Consider the following 24,337-nt stretch of genomic DNA (forward strand, 5'->3'; position numbering starts at 1 on the left):
GATACACTTGATCTTTAAAGACAGGCAATGTACTTGATCTTTAATCCCTTCAACTGTGCCCTGTCCACATAGAAACTGCAGTAGATGACAATCTTTTGTAAGATTTATTTATTTATATGTCAGACAATGCAGCTGTCTTCAGACACACCAGAAGAGGGCATCAGTACTCCTTACAGATGGTTGTGAGCCACCATGTGGTTGCTGGCATTTGAACTTAGGACCTCTGGAAGAACACTTGGTGTTCTTACCCACTGAGCCATCTCTCCAGCCCTCACAATGGCCTCTTACACAGCATCACAGTGGTCTATTTCACTAGATGGCTCCAGGGTGATAACAGAGAAACTTTCACAGTTCCTGAGCACTTCTGAGTTCAAACACCACCAGTGCCCACTCTGTGCTGTTGGCACATTCTGACCTTCTCCTAAGGGTTGTCAGCCACAAAAGGGACGGGTTAGTACCAGACAGCATTCACTGCCCTATCCTAAAAACCCCCTCGATTCTGAAAAAGCCACATTCCATGCTTGCTCCATATTTGAGGAAGCCAAATGTTGATCTGGCTCAAGGCTCTTCTTTTCTTAGCTCATCAACTTTCTTTTTCCACTTCTTGTCACAAGAAGTATTTTTTTTTTTTATGCTGCAACTACACTGCAGTGTGTGAAGGAAACCAACATCAACTCTGGGTGTCACCTCTTGAAATTTAAAATTCACAAAACAATTCATGGCTTTCTAATCAGCACCATGGAAAATAAACAAAAACAAGCAAAACCATTCCAAAGGAACTTGCTGATCTGGAGGCCTGCTCATAGCAGGTAGGAAAGAATTAAATTATGCAGAGCTGTAATCTCTCAGAGCTTTGGAGGCTAAAAAAGAGGAAATCTCTGTTTATGTTCCCTTTCTCCGAGTAATTGAAGGAGGGTATTTTACATCCTCCAAATACAATCTTTTGCAAGGGGCAACCAATTTCAAAGTAGATCAGAAGAAATCTATTAAATAATACATTCATTGCCTGAGGTTTTAAGAAAATATTTTCCAATGATCCCAGTCCTCTAACAGCACACTCCAGATTACCTCTCCACTCTTTCCCAATGCCATGGGCTTTCCAATCCCTACTTCAGCTCTCCATACATCCCTGAACCCTCCCTTCCCCTACCCAATGGGCTCACTTTGCATTGCCTCCTTCTGCCACTGCTTTCCCAGGACAGGGGGAAGGGGGGCGGGGGGGCAGGGCCAGAACCAGCCAAGGAGGGACGTGTTTCTCCTACCTAACTTGATTCTGCTGCTCTGGCGGTGCAGCCTGCCCTGCTTGCTGCTTGCTGTCCCTGGGGACCAGACCGAGGTCCCGCTAGGGGTCCGGGCAAGCGCCAGGCCTCGAGGTCCCCTGGCAGGGCTGGCCTGGGCTTCTTCCCTGGACATTGCGAGTCTGCAGTCTCTGTTCGAAACCCCGCCACTGTCATAGCGCGCCTGCCCCAGGCGGAGCTGACCCCCAAAGCCGCTAAGGTCCCCGTCCCTGGTCTCTTCTGCTTTTTCTTTTCTTTTTTTCTTTCTCTTTTTGTTCGCGACGTGGCGCCTGCGAAGAGCTGGTCTCCAGGAAGGAGGACATCGTGCAGGCAGAATCACCTCTGGGCCCTGCCGGGGTCGGAGAGGGAGAGAGAGGAGTCAGCTTGGGCGGCGGCACCCTGGCTACCGGCACCGGCTGAAGGAAAACTCGCCCAGGCACACGCGCTGCTGCCGACCCCAAATATAACGCGCGCGCCCCGCCCCCTCAGTCCCCGCGCTCACCCATGAGCTCCGCGTGCCCTGAGGCCCGGCTCGGGCGCGGTCGAACGGCGGGGTGGGAAGGACACGTGTGCCCACTCCGTGGGGCAGACAACAGGGCGAGGCGCGACACCGGGAGGCCCGTGGTGCGGAGCTCCGGGCTCCGTCCAGGCGGGTCAGTCCCCTCTCAGGGCTCTGAGGAGGCGCAGGGCGGCTTCTGTGGCCCCCAGGCCCAGCGTGACCTAACTGTGGCCATAGCCTCAGGAGCTTCCAGCTGCCCCAGGCTCCAGGCTTGGGCAGGGCGATTGTGGTTGCCACTCTCCTAGGCCGGCTCAGCAGGGCGCAAGCCACCACCTGCTGTCCTCACCTGAAGGCATCCTGAGAGCCCACATCCAGCAGGCGAGCCTCAGGGCACAGGGCCATGGTCTTGGCTCTGCACCTTGTTGCCAGCCCCTCACACATATGGCAGCATCACACATATGGCTCCTTCTACCAACCGCCACTAATTACCATTTGGACATTCCATCACAGTGTTCTCAAGAAGAAAGATTGTAAACAAACACAAAAAGAATGAAATTTAGAATCTTTTTTATCAGGCTGGAGAGATGGCTTGGTGGTTAAGAGCGCTGCTTCTCCAGTGCTCCCAAGTTCAATTCCCAGCAACTACATGGTGACCGACAACTATCTGTAGTGGGATCCATTGCCCTCTTCTGTCTGAAGTTCTCTTCTGACATGCAGGCACACTCGCAAACAGAGTGCTCATGTACATAAATAAATAAATCTTTAAAAATAAAACCTTCTAATCAGTTAATGTATCTACATCTAGAAGCTAGAAAAGGGTCACAGCAATATTAAAAATAATTCAGAAATGGTAAAGGGATGTACGAGAGTCACAAAATTCACTGGGCAAGATGGTGTATGCCTGGAATCCCAACACTCACAAGGCTGAGGTAGGTGGATTGCCTTGAGTTCAAGGCTAGACTAAAGTGTGAGACCTTGTATTAGAAAACAAAACAATTGGGGAGGGGATGGAAAGAGAGACAGAGAGACAGAGAAAGACGGAGAGGGAGACAGAGACAGAGAGCCAGCGCCAGAGAGAGAGAGAGAGAGAGAGAGAGAGAGAGAGAGAGACCTCGACATCATTTCTTGCACTGATGACAAGCTACTGAAGAATGTGAATGTCTCCTACCAAACACTGAGATAATGCCAATGATAGAATGGGTTTCTTATTAAGATATCATAAAATGTAGATGGAAAAGTAAAGGAATGTATAATAAATAAAAGAGAAATCCTAAATTTGGAAAGCCTAAATTTAGAAGACTGTATAAGTTTAAGTCATAGGGGAGGGGATGAGACGATGTGGGGTAGAGAATAATCAGAATAAATTATATATGTGTATGAAAATGTTAACTAAGAGCAACCAATGAAAAGAGAAAAGCAGGTTTATTTTACGATGAAATTGAGTTCCCATATGACACTATATAACATTTTGGATTATATGAATTATCTGCAATAAAAAAATCAATTGTTATTAAAGATGTGGTTGTGTTCATATTAATTTCAAGTGTTTTAAATTCTTTTTTTATTTGCTTATTTATTGATTGATTTTTTTAAGATAGGGTTTTCCTATGTAGACCAGGTTGACTCAAAAAAGAGATCCACCTGCCTAAGCCTCCAAAGAGTTAGGATCAAAAGTGTATACTCACACATGAAATTTACATTCTTAAAGTCATAAAAAATTACAGCTATCAACTTGGTACAATTATTGAACAGTGATCAAGTGAATAGAAATATCAGAAACACATGTAAGGCATTAGGTTGTTGTTTAAAGGATCTTGAGCAGCATATATAATTCAAATCATCCAGGAGATACATTGTGAAAAAAAAAATGAAACTGGGTAAAGATGATTTAAATTTTTTAATCTATTAAAAATTTTAAAGTGCATTCGATATGGAAGCTCTAAGTGATATACATCACACTTTTGTTTATATACATACCATCTTCAAATTTATGTGCATTCTGCAAATATTGTCCATGTTTATTCAGGCTCTTATTATTTCCCCATGACTGATAACATTCACAGAAATCATATTGAGCAAACTGTATATGTTGACGTATAATAGAATTGTATTCTACACAGTATAGCATAGAAATATGTATACATAACTTCCCATATGTGTGTATATACATATGTAGATGGCTCAAGAAAATGAGTATCACTTTATCATTGTGGTATTATTGTCATCAAAATCCTGAGAACATTGAAATGGCATCAAATAGTGACTAGATCAGCAAAAAAATCCACAAAATAAACTCTTACAAAGAATCTAAAGATACTGGCAAAAGATGCAAAAATATTAAAGTCTCAATGAAATATAATGTCCAGATGAAATTCTGTATAATATTTTCTCAACTCTAGGATAATGTATTTTTGTACAACTATCAATAAAAGGCCTGAATTTTGAAGAATTCAAAAGTAGTACAGTATAATTATGCAGTGGTCAATATTGATGCATACCATTTTACATAACTGCATACACTCTTGTTCTTTTGTTCCGTGGTCTAGCAACGAACTCGGGTAGATTTATGGGGAACCATTGCATTGTAGACTTGAACTGGATTAATTTGGGGGTGAGTAAGTCATATTTTGGTAACGTTGCTTTAAAAATAAACCGTTGGATATTAGTATGGCAAGTAATTCTCCCTGAAGGAAAAACCAGACACCAAGAACCTAGACCACTGCTGTCCATGAGAAATTTGTAGATGATAGAAATATTCTATATCTGCAGTGTTTCTGGCTATGGATTCTGGCTGGCTGTTTGCCTCCTGCTTTGCCTGATGTGACTAAAGATGCAGATTTTAGTTCTAAGTTTAGTTCATCTCAAATAGCCATGTGTGACCAGTGGATGCCATTTGAACAGTGTAGCCACAGGAAACTGAAGCAGTGTAACCAAAGACTCACCTAGGAGTCAGTTGACCTCCTAGAAGTGACTTGGGAAAACGTTGGCAATGATAGCCACTACTTAACTACTAAATATATTGACTCATCAGTCCCAAAGACAACTCTGTGAATTAAACACTCGTTATCATCCTCACTGTGCAGATAAGGGAATTGAGTCACACAAAGGTAAAATAACTTCTCCAGGGTTGAACATCTAACGGGTGTGAGAGCCAAGCTTTGAGTCCAACTACACAGTAGATCGGGATATAATGGGTTGGTCTGTGCTGCTGTATATTCAAATGCTAAATTCTGTACCCTAATGCCTGGTTGCTCCAAGACAAGGAGATCCTCATGTATACCAGATTTTTTTTTGCCTCCTATGTTATCCCTGATTGGTTAATAAAATCCTTACAACAAGGGCTGTGCAGAAGAGAGGGGACAGAGCAAAGTTTCCCTGGGCCTGGGGACTCAGGCAGGGTCCACGAGGAGAGAGAAAGGACATGGGAGGAGAAGGAAGGAGACAGCACCCCATAGGGTAGGTAGATCGTGAGTGTATTGCCATGAGGGCCAGCCTGTCAGAACAGGAGTGGTCCAGGCAGAGCATGGCAAGCAGTACCTCGGGGTTATGGACAGGGAAGCAGAAAAAATAGCACAGAGGGTTGATGTCTGCCCAGCTCTAATACTTTAAGGCTTATTATAAATCTAAAAGTTTTGTGTCTTTTATTTGGGAACTAAATGATCTACGGTGGGGTAGAAACACCCTAATAATATTTACTGTAGCAATGGTCACTCATTTATTGTGGTATTTTAAATAGAACACACATTGAATCTCACAATTCAGGTGCAAGGCTTTTTATGTTTCCAATGTGACTGTACACCTGAGGTCATGTCTAGGTATAGAGACAGAACATGGCAGAAATGCCTAGAACATTTTAAGGTCACCACACCGACCAAATGAAAGCCACAGGCTATACAGACTATGATGGATGAGGAGAAGGCTTAGTGCTCTCTGGTAGTCCCCTTCCCTAGACTTGGGATAAGACTACCAGTAAGCCAAGACATATTCCTCTTTCATTTCTCACAGAGCCAGGGGTAGACCCACATATATGATTTCTTGCCTGCAGTGTATTTTTCCAAGCGCTGCCCTTTTTGAGGACTTGGCAAAGGTAAGCACCGTCAGTGGAAGGACAGCATATAAATTCTGTATATCTCTGCTCTGACAGCATGTAGCACAGTCCTATCAAGTACTGGAAGCCTTGCTGGAAAGATTAATCAACCTCCAAGATCAAATGGAAGCAACCCAATGGCCACATGGCTGTAAATCAAGTCTGAAACCATAGCCCAGTATGGAAGTTCACCCTTGGATCTTATGTCAAAGAGCATTAGCATCCACAAGAAAAAAGAAACTGAAATGGAAAGGGGATGGGTAATGAACTCATGGCAAGGATATCTAAGTCATGTGGAAAGATCCCAGTGCAAAGACATCTAGCAAAGACACATGTCCACGAAGCTTTCAACAAGAATCCCTATTCTGTGTTCTACAACATTATATATACACACACCGTGAATACTCATTTATGGTCAGCTATGGGGATTGATTCTCTGGGAATCTGACTTTGAGATTGACATAGATGTATAAAGGTGTTTGACAATTGCTCTTGAGGACCATGGCTGTGACAAAGAGGAGAGAAGAGGATAGGGTGGAGAGCACTCTGTCTCTAATGCACTCAGGAGAGTATGCATGCAGCCCTGTGTGGGGCTCAGGAGCTGGCCTACCCTGAAGTCTTAGCCTAGACTGGAACAAGCAGGAGGCTCGGCCTTAAAGTCCCCATTGGCTAAGGACGAGGTTCCTGGTCAGAACCTAGTTACCACATTGTAACCACATAGCCATCCATTCTCCAATATCATTCTTCCTGAATTTCCAAGTCCAATCATGAGGATATTTGGGGCTCCACTCTGATCTTTTACTCAGAGCAAACATAAAAATCAGGTGGATGGGCAGGGACTGGAATGGCCTAAGGTTAAGCTAAACCTCAATTTTAATGGGTCCATAAGTTCAGGAGGGAGTCCATTGGCATTGTCATCTGTGGCTTCTGTGTCCTTATCCCGGGTGTGCTGACTCTGTGATACGATGCCACCTCACCTCACAGATGTCAGGGTGAAAATCATGTATGATCTTTTTCTGGGAAGAACTCTGCCTTTTCCTACCATCTGGAGTTGTACAACATCACTATGCACAGCTCAGAAGAGAGGGGTGGAGATTGTGGAGGCCTTAGAAATTGAGGATCTTTTCTGATTAATGCACATATTTTTTCCTATGTAATTTTTCCCTTGCTCTTTCCCTAATGATGTTTGACTTCATTCCTGGCCTGAAGTAAACTGGATTCCAAGGTTTTGGATTAGGGAAGCCCCTATTTTTGAGATGACAGGCTCAGCAAGGGATCCCACTGCATACAGGTTCCTATTCCTAAGGAAGTTGTTGCTGCAGAATCACAGCATGAGGGCAGCAGCACAGGATATCTCCCAGCTTTCTCTCCTGCACCTGCTGCAACTGTAATAAGGCTGTTTGTTTGTTTGTTTGTTTGCTTTTTATTGGAAATACCTACAAAGCTGAGCAGTCCACAAGTATTGTTTGTTGCCAGTAGCCCCCTGTAGCCAAGGTCTTTCGCTGGACACTAGTCCATTTGGATGTAGGAGCACAGAATGTTAGGCCCCCCGCATTCACACAACAACTGGACAGGCCTTCCTTCTATCTTTTTGCACTCTAGGACCAAGAGGCTTGCCTAAGAGCCACTGGAGAGGCCCCTCTTGTTCTTCCTGGGGCAGTCCTTGACCCAGGGTCCTTTTTCTTTGCATCAGGCACACTGACTTTTAGCCAGGAATTCTCTTCTGTTACCAGGTACTGTCTTCCTAGGTTCCCTAACTACTGTGGCCAGTACATGTTCCTCTCTTGTCTTTTATCTCTCTAATTTCCTCTTCTTTTTTGTCTGTTTGTTCAACCTTACTTTCTCTGTAACTTATACTAACTCTCAGCAACTTAGCTTAACCCTTCAAATTTCTGTAACTTTCTCTTCATATCTTTTTTTTTATCTTAGCCAGATTGGTGGGGCGTTTTCCAGGCCCTCAGAGACCCACCCTTGGAGCCTGGCGGCAGACCTGGAGCACTCCCTACCTTCAGGCTTATTGAAGTCAGTCAGGAGTGAGGGCCTTCCACCCATGTCTAGAACATTCTTTCTGGCCTCTAGCAGGATTCTGTCTTTCCTCGGTGGTAAAGAAGATCTGTAACAGTTACTAACAAGCATCTCAAATGGGATGGTGGGAAAACAAGAGAATCTTGAGAATAGAGGTCCACTGAAGGGGGCAAATAGCATTTAGTCACACAGCTAAACCAGGAGGCCTTTCTTGGACAAAAAGGCCATTGTACAAATAAGCACAAGCTTTGTCTATGAAACAGAAAGGTGAGCAGAGAGGCAGCTGATCTGTTATCGACTATCTCTCTAAACCTAGATTTTCCCTCAAGGAGTATCTCTCTTCAGTGTCGGCTTGGTGGCTTTGCCTCTCAAGAGAACCAGCCTCCAAATGACACTAGGCTCTAGTAACAACTAATAACAAAAGGATGGAGAGATGGTTAGAACCTGGGTGCTAGATACCATGTGGCTGACAAAAGAATTGTAATGGGTTCACCTGGGACTTTCAGGACCTCAGTAGCAGCCCTTTAACAAACTGTCTCACTGGGTTAAAGGCCCATGGAAAAAGAAGACATTAATCCTGACCTTGGCCACAGCCAAAGTCTGAATTCTAAATTTTGACGGGCAAAACAAAGTTTTTCACAGTTTGGTGTAGATTTTTTTTGAAACTATCTTAGGGGCTTTTCTGCCCCCCCAACCTGGGGCATCTCTCCTTGGGGAGGAGGCTCAAGAGAGAGAGGCAAAACTCCCTTGCAGAAAACAATTTCTCTCAAGCAAATTATTTTCAATTTTTAACTTAAGCACCAAGATGAGCAAGTAAAACTCTTTGAGGAACAAAGCAAACAGTTTCATGATTTTAAACACAGTCGTCAGTCCAAATTCAAACACGAAACAAAAGCCAAAAAGACACTCGACAATTTCACAGAAAACAAACCAGAGAAACAAGACCAAGACAAAGCATCCTATAACCAATTTCCACAGATGCCTGGTACCTTCAGTACCTGGCCCAAACTGCAGCTTAACCTTAGTTGCTTCTGGGATACCAAACACAAAAACACAACACAAACAACAGACACCAACACGTCCAGAAAACCACAGTCAGGTCACAAAGAAGATAAACAATTCCAACAGTCAAACAAGTAACAGACAGACGCGCCGCGAGGCTTCGGTACCAAACTGAAACCAAAAATTCAGACGGAGTCACCGAGTGTCTTGGATCCTCTACTCCAATAAAATTCAGACGGAGTCATCAAGGGTCTGGATCCCTCCGAAAACGGACGGAGGCGCCACGGATCCAGACCTCCCTCTCCTCCAACCACCCCTGGAACGTATTCCAGGGCTGCGGGGGAGAAGTCTGAGCTCGTCAGCTCCTTCTCTGGCCCACCCAGATAGTCCCCAGATCTGAGCCTATGGATCAATTGTTCACAGGACAAGACAGGACAGACAAGACAAACGCCGGCCAGCTTACCTCCCGGTGGGTGGTCGATGATCTCTGGGCGGAGGATCTCCGAATCCCGGACGAGCCTCCAAATGAAAGATCTCTGGAGAGGACCTTTCCCTCAGGAGAAGACCCAAGTGCCCAATGACCGAGCCGAGGCCACTTGGATGCAATCAGCAAGAGGGTTTATTGGAAAACACAGGTACCTTCGAGCACACAGTCTCTTCGGTGGACTTGCGCGCCCAGCAGCTCCAGCATGGGGCTTTTATAGGGATTGGGGAAGCAGAAGCGCGCATACAGAAGCAGATGCATAGTTACGGGATTGGTGGATTCAAACGAGGCACACAGATATGTTCACATATGATTGGCTATTTCACATGATGAGGTAATAAGGTAAAGCTACACACATTGGCAGGTTTGGGGCGTCCTGAATGTTGGGGTCTGGGGGCTTATCTCTTCCTGCCAGGTGGCCTGTGAGTCAGATCCAGTCCTCCTGGTCTGTTCTGCATTCCTTTCCTTTTATGGTCTGTTAGTTTTAATGGTGACTCAGGCCTAGGTATCTGGGCGTGCCTGGGCTCATTCAAGCCTGTTGCAGCTCTGAGTTAAGACTCATGGTGGGGGTTTTCACGCCCACTGTCATGCACACGTCTGTTCATTATCCTTTCACACACACACACAATCTTCACACACACCTCACACATATCTCACACACACCACATGCACTCTCCTGTCACGCACACACACACACTTAATACACACCTCACACATATCTCACACACACCACATGCACTCTCCTGTCACACACACACACAGTCTTCATACACACCTCACACATATCTCACACACACCACATGCACTCTCCTGTCACCCACACACACAATCTTCACACACACCTCACACATATCTCACACACACCACATGCACTCTCCTGTCACGCACACACACACACTTCATACACACCTCACACATATCTCACACACACCACATGCACTCTCCTGTCACTCACACACACAATCTTCATACATACCTCATAGATATCTCACACACACCACATGCACTCTCCACTCACGCACACACACAATCCTCATACACACCTCACACATATCTCACACACACCACATGCACTCTCCTGTCACTCACACACACTCTTCATACACACCTCACACATATCTCACACACACCACATGCACTCTCCTGTCACTCACACACACTCTTCATACACACCTCACACATATCTCACACACACCACATGCACTCTCCTGTCACTCACACACACTCTTCATACACACCTCACACATATCTCACACACACCACATGCACTCTCCTGTCACTCACACACACTCTTCATACACAGCTCATACATATCTCACACACACCACATGCACTCTCCTGTCACGCACACACACAATCTTCACACACACCTCACGTTCTCTCCTCACTCATTCTCACATGCTCTCCTCATGCTCTCTCCCTGGCTCTCACATTTGTTCTCAGAATCGCTCTCTCATTCACTCCCTCATTCACTCTTCACATTCTCTCTCCACTCACTCTTCACATGCTCGTCTCATGCTCTCTCATTCGCTCTCACATTTGTTCTGACATTTGCTCTGTCATTTACTCTCTCATTCACTCCCTCATGCTCTCTCTCATTTACTCTTCACATGTTCTGTAGCCTTTCTCTTGCCCCAGTCCTTTTTTAATAATCCAAAAGTGGGTAGGAAAAAGACATTGTGTAATCATTGCCAAATCAAATGCAAAGAATGACTACATCTCACCAAGAACTAAGAATTACAACTGTTCTCCAAAGTTTCAGGCTTCCCCTATACCCAGACCTGTGGCCAATATAATAATAATAATTGTAAACTTATCATTTTTTTAAACTTTAACTCTTTACTTTTATACTTCAGAGACCAAAGCACCGAGGTCAGCTACCTGCACTTTTCTGTGAAGCTCTAATGATAAATGACATAGGCAAAACTGCCAGGCAGTGGCCAGAAAGAATCAAGGTAACTCTTAGCACAGTAATTCCACTAGCTTTCTGTTCCTTGCACACAATGACTCTCATAAGAGTTCCAGTAGCTTGACTTAATTTACTAGTATATTACTTTATATATTCTATACTTCCATATCCAGTAACCAGTCTGAAATATTATGGAAAATTTATATCCTAACTTCAATAACTTTTTCCTTTCTTAGGGTCCCAATGTTGGCTCTAATTCATTTTCTCTTATTTTCTTCAAGCTATCTTTGCAAGTCAAACCTTAATCTGGAACTACAATTGTGCAGTTATTACATTTTTTCCAAGATGAGAACACACAGTATGCAACTGGGCCTCTAGGGCGATGATGTGCTGTGCCCCTATGCATCAATTTCCAATTGTCTAAGAATCATAACATCAAGGAACATCTAGTTTCACAGAATTCACCAGAGCAGAAGGAGAAAGAAGTAGGAAAGTCAGATATAATACTATAATTGTGCACACCAAGGCCAACTGATAGGCAGTCACACACAAATGAAATCTATACAGCCCTTGTCCAGTGATAAGGTTAGGGAAATGGAAACAACCAGTTTTTACAAAGAGCTACTGCGGACTATTGAGATGTCTCCATCCAGGACTACTGAAGGCAGCCTCTTATTTCAGATGGTGGGTCTCCTGGAGGGATGTGTGTCCTGATACTCAGGGTTCCCAAAGCCACCCTACTTTACAAGGACCTGCTGCAGGCTTCTGACATGTCTCCATCCCGGCCTACTACTGGCAGTCCCTGTCATTGTATGTTGTCCCCAGCATTAGCCAAAGCAATCAGACAACAAGAGGAGGTCAAAGGGATACAGATTGGAAAGGAAGAAGAAAATTATCACTATTGAGGATGATAGGACAGTATAATTGAGACACCGGAAAAGTTACACCAGAGAACTCCTAAGACTGATAAACAACTTCGGCAATGTGGCTGGGTATAACATTAACTCAAACAAATCAGTAGCCTTCCTCTACACAAAAGATAATCAAGTTGAGAAAGAAATTAGGGAAATGACACCTTTCATAATAGTCCCAAATAACATAAAAATACCTCAGTGTGACTTTTATCAAACAAGTGAAAGATCTGTGTGAAAAGAACTTCATGTGTCTGAAGAAAGAAATTGAAGAAGATCTCAGAAAATGCAAAGATCTCCCATGCTCGTGGGTTGGCAGGATGAAGAGAGTAAAAATGGCCATTTTTCCAAAAGTGACCTAGAGATTCAATGCAATCCCCATCAAAATTCCAATACACTTCTTCATAGGGTTAGACAAAACAATGTACAAATTCATTTGGAATAACAAGTAACCCAGAATAGCTAAAACTATCCTCAACAATAAAAGGACTTCCCTGGGAATCACCATCCCTGAACTCAAGCAGTTTACAGAGCATTAGTGATAAAAACTGTATGGTATTGGGACAGAGACAGGAAGATAGACCAGTGGAATAGAACTGCAGACCCAGAAATGAACCCACACACCTATAGTCCCTTGATTTTTTGACAAAAGAGACAAAACCATCACGCGTAAAAAAGATAGCATTTTCAGCAAATGGTGCTGGTTCAACTGGAGGTCAGCATATGGAAGAATACAAATCATCCCCAGCTTATTGCCCTGGACAAAGCTTAAGTCCAGGTGGATCAAGGACCTCTACATCAAATCAGATAACACTCAATCTATAGAAGCAAAAGTGGGGAAGAATCTTGAACACAAGGACACTGGAAAAAATTTCCTGAACAAAACAGGAATGGCTTATGCTCTAAGATCAAGAGTAGACAAATGGGACCTCATAAAAGTACAAAGCTTCTGTAAGGCAAAGGACACTGTGGTTAGGACTAAAGAGCAACCAACAGATTGGGAAAAGACCTTTACTAATCCTACAACTGATAGAGGGCTAATATCCAAAATATACAAACAACTCATGAAGTTGGACTGTAGGGAGACTAATAATGCTATTAAAAGTTGAGGTTCAGAGCTGAAAAAGAATTAACAGCTGAGGAATAGGGAATGTGTGAGAAGCACCAAAAGAAATGTTCAACATCTTTAGTCATAAAGGAAATGCAAATGAAAACAACCCTGAAATTCCACCTCACACCAGTCTGAATGCCTAAGATAAAACACTCAGGCGATAGAAGATGCTTGTGCGGATGTGAGAAAGAGGAACACTCCTCCATTGTTGGTGAGATTGCAGACTGGTACAACCATTCTGGATATCAGTCTGTAGGTTCCTCAGAAAATTAGACATTGCAATAGCTGAGGACCCAACTATACCTCTCTTACACATTTACCCAAAAGATGCTCCAACATACAACAGGGCACACGCTCCACCATTTTCATAGCAGCCTTATTTATACTAGTCAGAAAATGAAAAGATCTCAGATGCCCTTCAACAGTGGAATGGAAAGAGAAAGTGTGGTACATATACCAAATCGAGTACTACAGAGATATCAAAAACAATGACTTCATGAAATTCATAGGCAAAGAGGATGAACTAAGACATATCATCCTGAGTGAGCTAACCCAATCACAGAAACACACACATGGTACGCACTCATTGATGAGTGGATATTAGCCCAAATGCTGGAATTCCCCAAGATTCACAGACAAAATAAAATTCAGGAAGGATGACCAAAATGCTGATGCTTCACTCCTTCCATTAAAGGAGAAGAAGAATCCCTATTGAAGGGATAGGGAGGCAAAATTTAGAACAGAGCCTAGAGGAATGGCCATCCAGAGTCTACCCCATGAGTGGTCTATACGTATACAGCCTTCAAACTAGATAAGGTGGATGAAGCTGAGAGGTGCAGGCTGACAGGAACTGGATATAGATGTCTCCTGTGATTCACAGCCAGATCATGTCAAATACAGTGGCGAATGCTAGCAGCAAACAATTGAACTGAGAACTGGACCTCAGTTGGAGGAATTACAGAACAATTGAAAGAGTTGAAGGGACTTGCAACCCTATAAGAACAACCATGCCTGCCAAGCAGATTTCCCAGACACTAAACCACTACCCAAACACTATACAGGAACTGTGCCATGGCTCCATCTGCATGTGTATCAGAGGTTGGTCTTCTTGGGCACAAATGGAATGAGCAGCCCTTGGTCCTGCCTAGGCTGGGAAAGTGGATGGATGGTGAAGGGAACACCTTTATAGAAGAGGGGGGAGGGTGATGGTATTTGGACTTCTTTATGGAAAACAAGGAAGGAATAACATTTGAATTCTGACTGAAAAATATCCAATTAAAATTCAACAACAACAAAATGGCGTTTAGAGCTTCAAACAAAAAAAGCCACAAAAAAAGCCACAATCAGGAAACAGAGAATTGTATGCCTCTCGTTTTCTTCAAATATGCTCAGGGCCCGGGTCAGTTCTGGGCACAGGATGGACCAAGCAGTTTCCTGCCACTGACTGCTCCTCTATTCCTGTTTCCAGAGGCATCATGCAGATTAATATTGGGCCAGATGTGGGCAGAGCTGGGTAGAAGTGGCTTTCTGTCCTGTGGTCTCAGGATTATCTGCATTCCTGGGTGTTCAGCATTCTCTGCCATGGGATTTGGGTGCAGGATTCCCGATTGCTTTAATCTCCCTTATACCATGTTTATATGTCCTGGGAGGTATTACAGAAAAATTAATGTTATCCCATTAATTTGTTCAACACTCTCATCCACAGAGTATAACTTAGAGGTAACTATATATTTGACACCAGGCATACACAGTAGGTAATATATGCATGATGAACTTGAAGTTCACAGAGTTGGGAACACAGTGAACAGTGACTGTGTAACTGCTTTTGAATCTCAGTCTGACTGGGAAGGAATTTTGATGCCCAGTCCCGATGAGAATGCAGAGATCCATCCCTCCCTGATAGCTGTGGGACTTCAGATGTTGACACCAGTGAATAATAAAGAAGGTTCGTAAGAGTGAAGAGTTTGAAATTACTCCTTTATTCACCAGAATACATCCAATTTACTTGATAGTAACCAGATGCAGGTAGTCAATATATACAGTCTATATCCTTATCAAAATAGAAAAGCAAATGAACAAAATAACAAGACATAAATAACAAATCTTCAAATGAATAGAAGGAAAACCAAAAAACCAATATAATCAAAACTCAGCCACACTTAAATAGAGGAGCTGCGCTAAGCATTTTTTGCTGCTCCTTCTGCAGAATAGATTTATAGCCTGTGTCTTTCCTTGGAGACACAGTAGACAAGCAGTTACTGATGGTAATAATCTTTCCAAGAGGAGTGGAAGTAGGTCTGTTTTGTTGGAGTGGGGGTATTAAGGACAAAGCCATCCAATACTGAGTATAAATGATATTACAGACTTTGTCTCAAAGTCTTCCAATGTTGTGAACTGATCTCCATGAAACTCTTCTGGATGACCCATCAGGACAATACACATTTACACGTGCACAGTCTTTCTGGATGACCAGCAGCTCTTGATTGATGTGCATCAGCACTTCTCTGAGTCCCTCCAAAAGTGCACACTTGCTGGAGAGAGGTGAGGTGAAAGTAAGGCCTATTAAATTGAAAGAAATCAAACTAAAGGAGGAAAATGCAGTCCACAATTGCTATGGACATTACAGATGAGATGCAATAGTGGTGTATTTGCTGTGCACACTTTGTTCTCCTCCTGTAGCACTTCTCACCAAGGGAGATCATGTCCTGGTCTGTGTCATGTTCGAGTTTCTGCTGGAGAATTTCAGACCTAGCAGAGCAAGGGAATAAAGATTTAGTGAGTGGTTGTCAATTCAGCTCTCCCTCTTACATCCGCTCTATTGGGTTGGACAATCCAGCATGACCTGTCAGCTGAGGTCAGTCCCTGCATCCCCAAATGTCGTAGAGTACCTGCGCTTGGATTTATATCTCAGCTTTTCAAACTGCTAGAATTTGAACTGTGGACTGTATTGGAATTAATACAAAAATGGTCATATTTTGTCACTGGTCCAGGTTTATTATATTGAATAATAACATTGTAGCTGGGTCTGAATCTGAGTTCAAGAATGGTATGAGCAACCTAGAATACCATGTGGATTCCTTCTGGAGAACATGCCCAGGATTGAGGTGAAAGTTCTGATTATGTCAGCACTGAAGGAACCTGCCTAATTTCAATTTGTAACCACTGAATCTGCAAATACACAGAGAAGCCATCTCACTTCAAATTCATGCTCACCGCACAGATCCTGTAATCACTGAGAATGTGCTCACAGCATACACAAGGAACAGTAAAGTTTATTGTGATGGACATACATAACAGCACCCCTGTAACACTATGGTTATTGTAATGCAATTTGTGAGACGACAGAAGAGAAAATGTCCTCAGATCTTATCAGAGACTTAACAGGAAGAAAGAAGTACAAAATACAAAGAAATCCTGAGGATTATACATATTGTGTCATGGACAAAATTCACATAAACTGTACCAGAACAATACTCTGGGTAGTTCTTTAGGTGACTGATGGGGAAAACCTTGTCAGTGATCAGCCATCCAAAAAGGATAGTTATATAGGGACAGGAAATCCAATTGGCTTCTGCCAGTCTGTGTTCCTACTTGATCTCAAAAATATCAGAATGCTTCTACAATGTTCCTCCCAAGCCACTTTCCTGGGTGGTTGGTTCTTTCTGCTTCAGAATGTCCTGCATTCTTTCCTCTAATCCTTCCTTATCGTGGTCATCAGATGAGTGTACTGTCAATGAAAGCATGCATGCATGTGTGCACACACAAACACACACACAGACACACAGACACAGTAATACGAACTCGAAAACACACAAGCCATTTGTGTTTACACAATATAAACATAGTACATTGCAGTGTTTACTTTCCCTTTTAATGCTTAATATAATGATTCCCCAGGATACTCTGGAGGCATAAAAACAAATGTTGAGTGGGATATGTATATAGTGGTCATAGCCTATAGACAGCTCAGTAAGTGATGTGCTGTCCTCCCATAAACCGACATTGAATCAGGGTTCTTTCCCTATAACCAATCTGGCTTACCAAGTTCCCAAGGCTGAGTAGAGCAGTCTTGTTTCCCAGCAAAGGATCATATGTTGGTTGTGGACTAGACTCCTGTTCTTGTTCACTGTTTCAGACTTTCCCCATAGAGTGCAGCTTCTTCTAATAGGAGCTCTCTTTACCATACCCTGAGTGACTTCATGCCCAAAGCTATGACCCCAGAATCTTAGGAAATCTCCATAGCCAGGATCCATATGAACAATGTTTCTACCTATCTGTGATTGTGTCACAGATATTTGGAGTAAATAAATAAATGCTTACATGGATTATCTCACACTGAGACATAATCCATTGAAGGGCTCCAACTTCTCCTACAGTTTCCTTCCTTGGACCACTAAAACCCAGAGCTCTAGTTGCTCTAGTTGGACACCTATTCTCTTCTCTGGGATCTCTGGGTCAACTAACACTTCTGTTCCACTTAAAGAACATGGCTTCTCACAGGCCTTTCTGATGGTCCACTAACAGACCCGTCTGAATTTCATCATTTCTCCTGACTCCATTGAGGCTGAAATTAACTGAGAGAAAATGATGTTGATCGACAGCACTTGCAGAATGCTACACAGATAACATAGGGGAGCGCTTTAGATTATCTGTGCACCTAAAGGGGCTCCTGAAACTGCCCTGTTCTTGCACCACAGCATAGCTATGGGACTTTTTCTGGATGACGATACAATTCCAAGCAACTCAAATTCTCAATGAAAAAAATCCAAGCCAAACTCCCAGGGGAAGTTGTAGTGTGCCAAGGTAGTTGGAAAGAAATGGTAGCAGGCAATGTGGAAAGCAACCTTGGAGAAGACAGTGAGTGACACAACTTTCCAGTGGGCTTTCACAATTCACAAAGAACAGAGAAGCAGCATAAACTCATGGATTTTATAGAGAAGCCTTGTCCTTACCTCCCAGTACTCCTTTCTTTTGATGTGCTCCAAAGGATTTCAATGCAGATCAGTAGTTTTGCCCCTAGTCACTTGAAAATCTAACTTTACAGGTGTTTTTGTGTGCTCTTTTTGGGGGGGTTGCATTTCTAAAGGACTTTATTGTCCTGCTTCTACACCATAACAAAAAGGGACCTGCAAGCTCTAGGCCTGTACCATTGGTTAGGACTGTGAAACAGGACTCACTTGATTATATTTTCCACTCCTCCCCCAGACTTCACAAGATAATTCTGTTGCGATTTTTTTGTAAACAGAATATATTAATAACAGGTGTCCTTTTGCTGTACAGAGCTAGATGGAGATGCCAAATGACTGGGCAGCTGTATTTCATGTTTCATGGATGTAAAGTGAACTCCTAGAATTCTTTTCTTATGAAACTTGGAAATAGAGGAAACACAGGTTCATTACTGAAAACACACACACACACAAACACACAGACATACACAGATACACACTCGCACGCACAAATGAAAACTTTGCTTTTGTGCAGCACATTTCCTGTTGAGTGAGGAATTAGTGGGAAAAATGTTGTTTACAAGTCTCTTAGACTCAAGCAGGCTGTGCTGCCCTGGCCTATACTCATTTCCACTTCAGGAAACCTTTCTATGCAGATACTTTCTGGTCCTACGAGTAAATTACATGTTGTGCACAGATAGCCTAAACAACACAACATCAAATCCCCAAGAGAGAGATTTCTAGGAAAAAACTCCATCAAGCTCTATGTTGACTCATCATAGGCCCCTCACTAAAACTACACTGTTTCCTTCATAGAAGACCTTGGAAGCATCAAAGAAGACAGTGTCTCATGGTCATTTACCAGGAACTTTTCATCATATTAGATTTCATGTGACGTTAAAACAACCTCAATGTCAGTCAGAAGGAGGCTAAAGAAATAACATACGGTGACTTTTCTAAAATGCAGCACTGTGTACAACATTGAGAGGGAATCTATCCTGAAAGAATGCCGTGCCCATGATATAGTCTGCAAAGCAATGTCATTAGAGGGATGCACTACAGGATTCCATGCAAGATCATGGTGAAGCCCATAAGACAAACCAGAATCTTCCTGGGGGATACCTCTGTTCAGGTAAAGTGAAGAAATCTAATCCTTATTTTGAAAATAGCTGAATGGTTTAAGAATGTGTTGAGACAAATAAGAGAGGGGGCTCCACCAGGAACTGGACCAGTGATGCAAAGACTGCTGGCCAGCACAAAACAGGAAGCTTCAGGTTTCTTGAGAGACCTAGGCTTAAAGGACTAAGTTGGATAATGACTGGACAAAATTGCATGTCATGAACTGGCCTCCCCGCATGCTCCCTAAGATGCAGGTCAGCACAGCAATGCACCTTTCTTGGTGAGAATTGGGGGTATATACGGATAACTTTGTTCTTGAAGTCTCAAATCTCTCATGCCAACCCTTGGCCTTTGAGAAACCTTTTCCACATCCTTGCTCTTCTAACCAGCTTCAGGTTGTAAGGCCCAGTTATGAACTCTCCAGGAGCACTCAAATAAGACAGGACTGACATGCTGCTCCTCAGGCTCTGTAGTTACCCAAGATCTATGAAGCATGAAGACACCATCTTCATATACAGGGAGAAGAGGAACAACAAAAGCCACCACAAATGACAATAAGAATCATTTCTTTGGCATTTCCATGAGGGTCTCCTCCTTGAAAAGTACTTACTTCCTGGAGTCTCACAAGATCCCTGTAAAGAAAATGAGCTCCAGACATTTGCTTCATCTCGCAAAGCCCTGCTCTAGTCTAAAGAGGGACTCACACATAGCACCCTCCACACATAATGGCATGTAGTGCTGTGCTGTGTGATCAACCTATCTCCCTTAATAAACTGCAGATTCTCGAAGAGCAGGAGCATTTGCTTTCCAAACACGCAGTTTCTTGAAAGGGGCTATCTCCACAGAAAGCCTTGTAAACCATCACATAAATGAACACTTGGATGAGACCTAGGTCAGGACATAGATCCCTCAATAGACAGGTACATTGGTTGTCTATGTTTATGGTAAGACATGAGGACAGCCTGACCCTGAGTCCTAACCCTACCTGCTGTTGCTTGGCACTGGGGTCACAGATGTTCATTCCGGCCTCTTCACAGAGCCTCTTTGCCTCCACAGAGGATGCTGGCAGTTCAGTCTGCTCCACCAGCAGTTTTCTTGTCTCATTCAGCAAAATCTGTATATTGTTCTTCAATTGAGCTTGTTCACGCAGGAGCTGGGAGTGCCTCACGCTGAAACACAAACAAAAAATGGTAAATCCCTGCCAGCTTCTATTTGCCTGTCACTCTTGCAAGTACAATCATCCCTTTAAGGGTCCTCATCCCCAGAAGTCCCCAGAATAGAGCCACACTATACAAGTTAGCACCAATTAGAGGAGGTCAAATCCAGAGGACACATTCCCTGTGAATGAAAGTACTTCTGAAAATCCTGACACTAAGACGGTTTATATAAATCAAGGTAGAAGAAATGGTCCATAAGGGAGCTCATATGTCCATAGTATCCTGAAACCATCTGCAAGTAGAGGTCAAATCCCCTCTGAGGGACGATAGAAGACCCAATAGCTATACAGTCTTTCCATGTGTTTCTCATGGATCACAGATCTTTAAATCTCCTGTCAGAGTCCTAGAGATTCAGAGTTGATTGATATTCCCATCATGGTGCAAACCTTTTCTATCTAGAGGATCCTTAATGGGGAAAATAACAATTGGAGGGTCTTCTACACCCTTCACATGTAGGACAACTGAGTCCAAGAGCTACAAATCTAAGACCCTTGCCAGGAGGCAGGCTTCTTGTTAAGAGTCAGACACCATGGAACCAGAGCCCTGACTTTTGTTCAAAGTAATACAGGACAGAAGCATTCCCTGCCTAGTGCTGGGTTCTCATCTCTCTCAGCGACTCACCGGTAGGAACTCTTCACTTGTATGAGCTCCTTGTACCTCTCCATGGCATCACTTATTGAGTTGGTCATCATTTGCATAGCCATCATTCTCATCTCATGTTTGGATTGAAGGACTGGCAATTCGACATCCAGCCTGGGTTAGGTCATGGCCAAAGGAACAAATAACGTTTTGAACTCATGATTTCAGAATTAGGTGAAATGTAAATAAAAAATATATAATAAAAAATTTCAAATTCAAGGAATGGTGGAAGGGAAGAAAGTGGCAAACTCAAAAGCCAGACCAAAACCCAACAGTGAGGCTTAATCCACAGAAAATATTTCCATGTAAATAAGCAAACATTTGTTTTGAAATAAGGACTCCTTGGAATCCTGGGGAGATATGGTTCTGCAAAGACTCACTATATAGGAGGGGGCAGAGCCTGAGAGCTGCCTGTTTGGGAATAACAACTGTCAAGACCACAGTGACCATTTCTAGGTCACAATAAACAATCCCTGGATAGTTAAAAAGTAAAAAACTAAAGATCAAAGCAGGTGAAACAAATTAGGTGAAATCAGACTGTTCTCTCGATTACTTAAACTCAGTATGTACTACAAATTTGCTCCTTCGAAGTATTTGTACTGTTTAAGTTTATTATCCTGGGCACAGGACAACAGAGTCACGGTACCAATTGGAGGGACCTGACCTTCAAGAGCTGGCCAGGTGAGCATGATGGAATTGACTAGTTCAGGAAGAAGATTCCTCCAGTCTGTGCCACAGCTTTGGGTCCAAGAGAAAGCTGTGATGATATTTCTCTTGTTTTGAAAGCAGGTATACTCAATCCTTGGTTTCTATAGTTACATGAATTCTCAGAGGGCATAACTAAGTTTGACAGGGAAGAGGATTTATAGCACCTCCTCCCCTCAGGAGAGTCCTGGGTGCCACCAACGTATACAGAAGGAGCAAAGTGCTCTGTTGATCAATGTGGGCCTCCACGTACTCATCACTATCATGACCTGCAAAGTGTTGATCAAACAAATCCTCAGACCCCATCAAAGGTCCCAGACGTCCTGATCCTGAGTAAAACACCACATGTACTTCCACATACATACATAGCAACCCATATCCAAACACATTTAGAATGCCAACTACATCCATGGAGGTGCCATAGAATCAGTGTATAATGAACAAATTCGGAGGAAAGAGTGATGACGTGCAGGCATTTCATTCACACACACAGTTGCAGCAAGTGTGACCAGGTCCTTCCAGCTGCTGACAGAACCAACGCTAATCCAAGGAGCTCAGGGTCAAGTACAAAAAGGTTGATCTTAAACACGCAGCACCTAGCTTATCTCACAAGCTAATGCATGCCAAGGCTCCTTAAAATCCAGGATGAGAGGTGAAACTCTCTCGTGCTATGAGGAAATCTCGGGTTAGCAGAGAGAGAGCACAAGACAGTGAACAGGTTACTGGGCATAATGACTACCTGTGGTCCCACTCATCATAGATATAAAGATCCAGGATTTGGTAAAGTTCATCCCTCTCGAATTGACACTTCTGGATTTCAAATTTGAGTTCCTCCAGTTCCTTTAGACACTCCTCTTGCTGACTGATGACATTTTGGGATGATGCCTTCCTACCAAAACCTGTAGATAGATAAACCCAAGTGAATTTGCATATTTGATGGCACATGGGCAGAAAAGATCATTCTGAATCCCAAAAGGAGGTTGAGGAAGGGGAAATGGTAGAGTCTGGGTGAATCCCTGAAAGAGCAGAAAAGCTTTCTTAAAGGTGGATTCTTAAGCTCTGTCCCTCTTCCCAACGTCTAATGCCATACTCGTACCACACTCACTATTACAGGACCCTTCACCCTGAACAGTATAACCTGATTGATACATAACCATCTGGGACATTGTTATCTCATATCAGATGTGGAGCAGTCAATCCTGCAGTTCATAATGATTAGCACCATCAAGGTCTAATCATGTGTGTTGCAGCCCAAAGTGTCTGAGAACTCAATTCATGACTAGGGGTGCATCCTTCCTTGTTCTCGCCATCGGAGACTTTATGTAATCTACAGTAATCTAGAGGATGAAGTGCTTCAACTCCCAACCATGGATGGTCACATTGTTAATCTCACAGTGCCTCCTCCTGCCATTCATTGACACTCACATTTAAAAAGCTTCAAGAAAAGACACTGAAGGCTTACCACTTTATGGCTTTCTCTCAAATTAAAGATTAGGAACTCCTGACTCTTGGTTTGCCTTTGAGAAATCCCAATGCTCCTGCTTGTAAGGCCTAGTCTTAGAAGGCACATCTCAAAACTACCTGCTGGAGGATGTTCCCAAACTCTGCCCAGAACTCACCAAGCCTTCCCCAGAATGATTTCCTCCTTCCTGTTTCACTAGAGAGGGGGTCATCTTCCTTCTGCCTTGGTGTGGTCTCTCCTTGATCTCCACTTTCCTTCCGAAATAGCCTGAGCAGCTGGCAAAACATGCCTGCTTGTGAACCCAAAGGGAACTGAAGGAATATCCCAAAGGCAGTTGGTGTCACCACAACACTGGTGACATCACAGAAGATTCTAGGGAGCTCTTAGATACAAAAGATTGTCCAGTGAACGGCTTACTGATGATGTCACTGGAAAATTCTATGGCCTACCTACTAACCAGCTTTCCCCACACTGATGAATTTCTGTGGGGACCCTTTCCTCCAGTCTCTCATGTGTCACTGGGAATACCATTTGGCAACCTCTATTTCAAAGCTAGATATTTCTCTCTGTTTCATTAGAAGTCAACAATCCTTTTGCTGGGGATAGTTGCTTACAACCCTGAATTGGAGAACAGATTTTTCTTAGCACCGAAATCTCTAGGGACCAAGGAGGAGGGAGATTTTTCTTAAAAGTAAATCTACTACTCGATACAATGCATGTGACACACATTTCGATTCCTAAGGTTTTCCTTTTTTCTGGAGGGCAATATATTTCTTCTATACCTCTGAGTGTATAAAACCTGGAAATATTTGCTTACTGTGCAGTCCTTGACAGCTGACATTGTTTCCATTTACATATCCATGTATTTCACAAAATCAATGGTCTATAATCCTATTTTTTGCAATAAAAACTGCTTTTCCTTGGGAGCATAGGGATCAACTATA

General features: G+C 43.2%; 2 protein-coding genes across 2 annotated transcripts in view; both read right to left on the minus strand.

Moving 5' to 3' along the window:
* The window catches only part of Spetex2gl1 (Spetex-2G protein like 1), a 92,937-nt gene that overhangs the window by 28,941 nt on the left and 39,659 nt on the right, over nt 1-24,337 (minus strand).
* Nucleotides 17,800-23,749, minus strand: LOC148003520 (disks large homolog 5-like). Its single transcript, XM_087567920.1, has 5 exons — nt 23,551-23,749; nt 22,671-22,830; nt 21,209-21,340; nt 20,356-20,539; nt 17,800-17,919 (listed from the first exon to the last, which is right to left on the minus strand). Exons 1-5 carry the CDS (start codon nt 23,678-23,680, stop codon nt 17,800-17,802), a joined length of 726 nt encoding a protein of 241 aa, XP_087424046.1. The 5' UTR covers nt 23,681-23,749.

The sequence above is a fragment of the Rattus norvegicus genome, chromosome 9 (genome assembly GCF_021556685.1).
Source record: "Rattus norvegicus strain SHRSP/BbbUtx chromosome 9, alternate assembly SHRSP_T2T, whole genome shotgun sequence".
Lineage (NCBI taxonomy): Eukaryota > Metazoa > Chordata > Mammalia > Rodentia > Muridae > Rattus > Rattus norvegicus.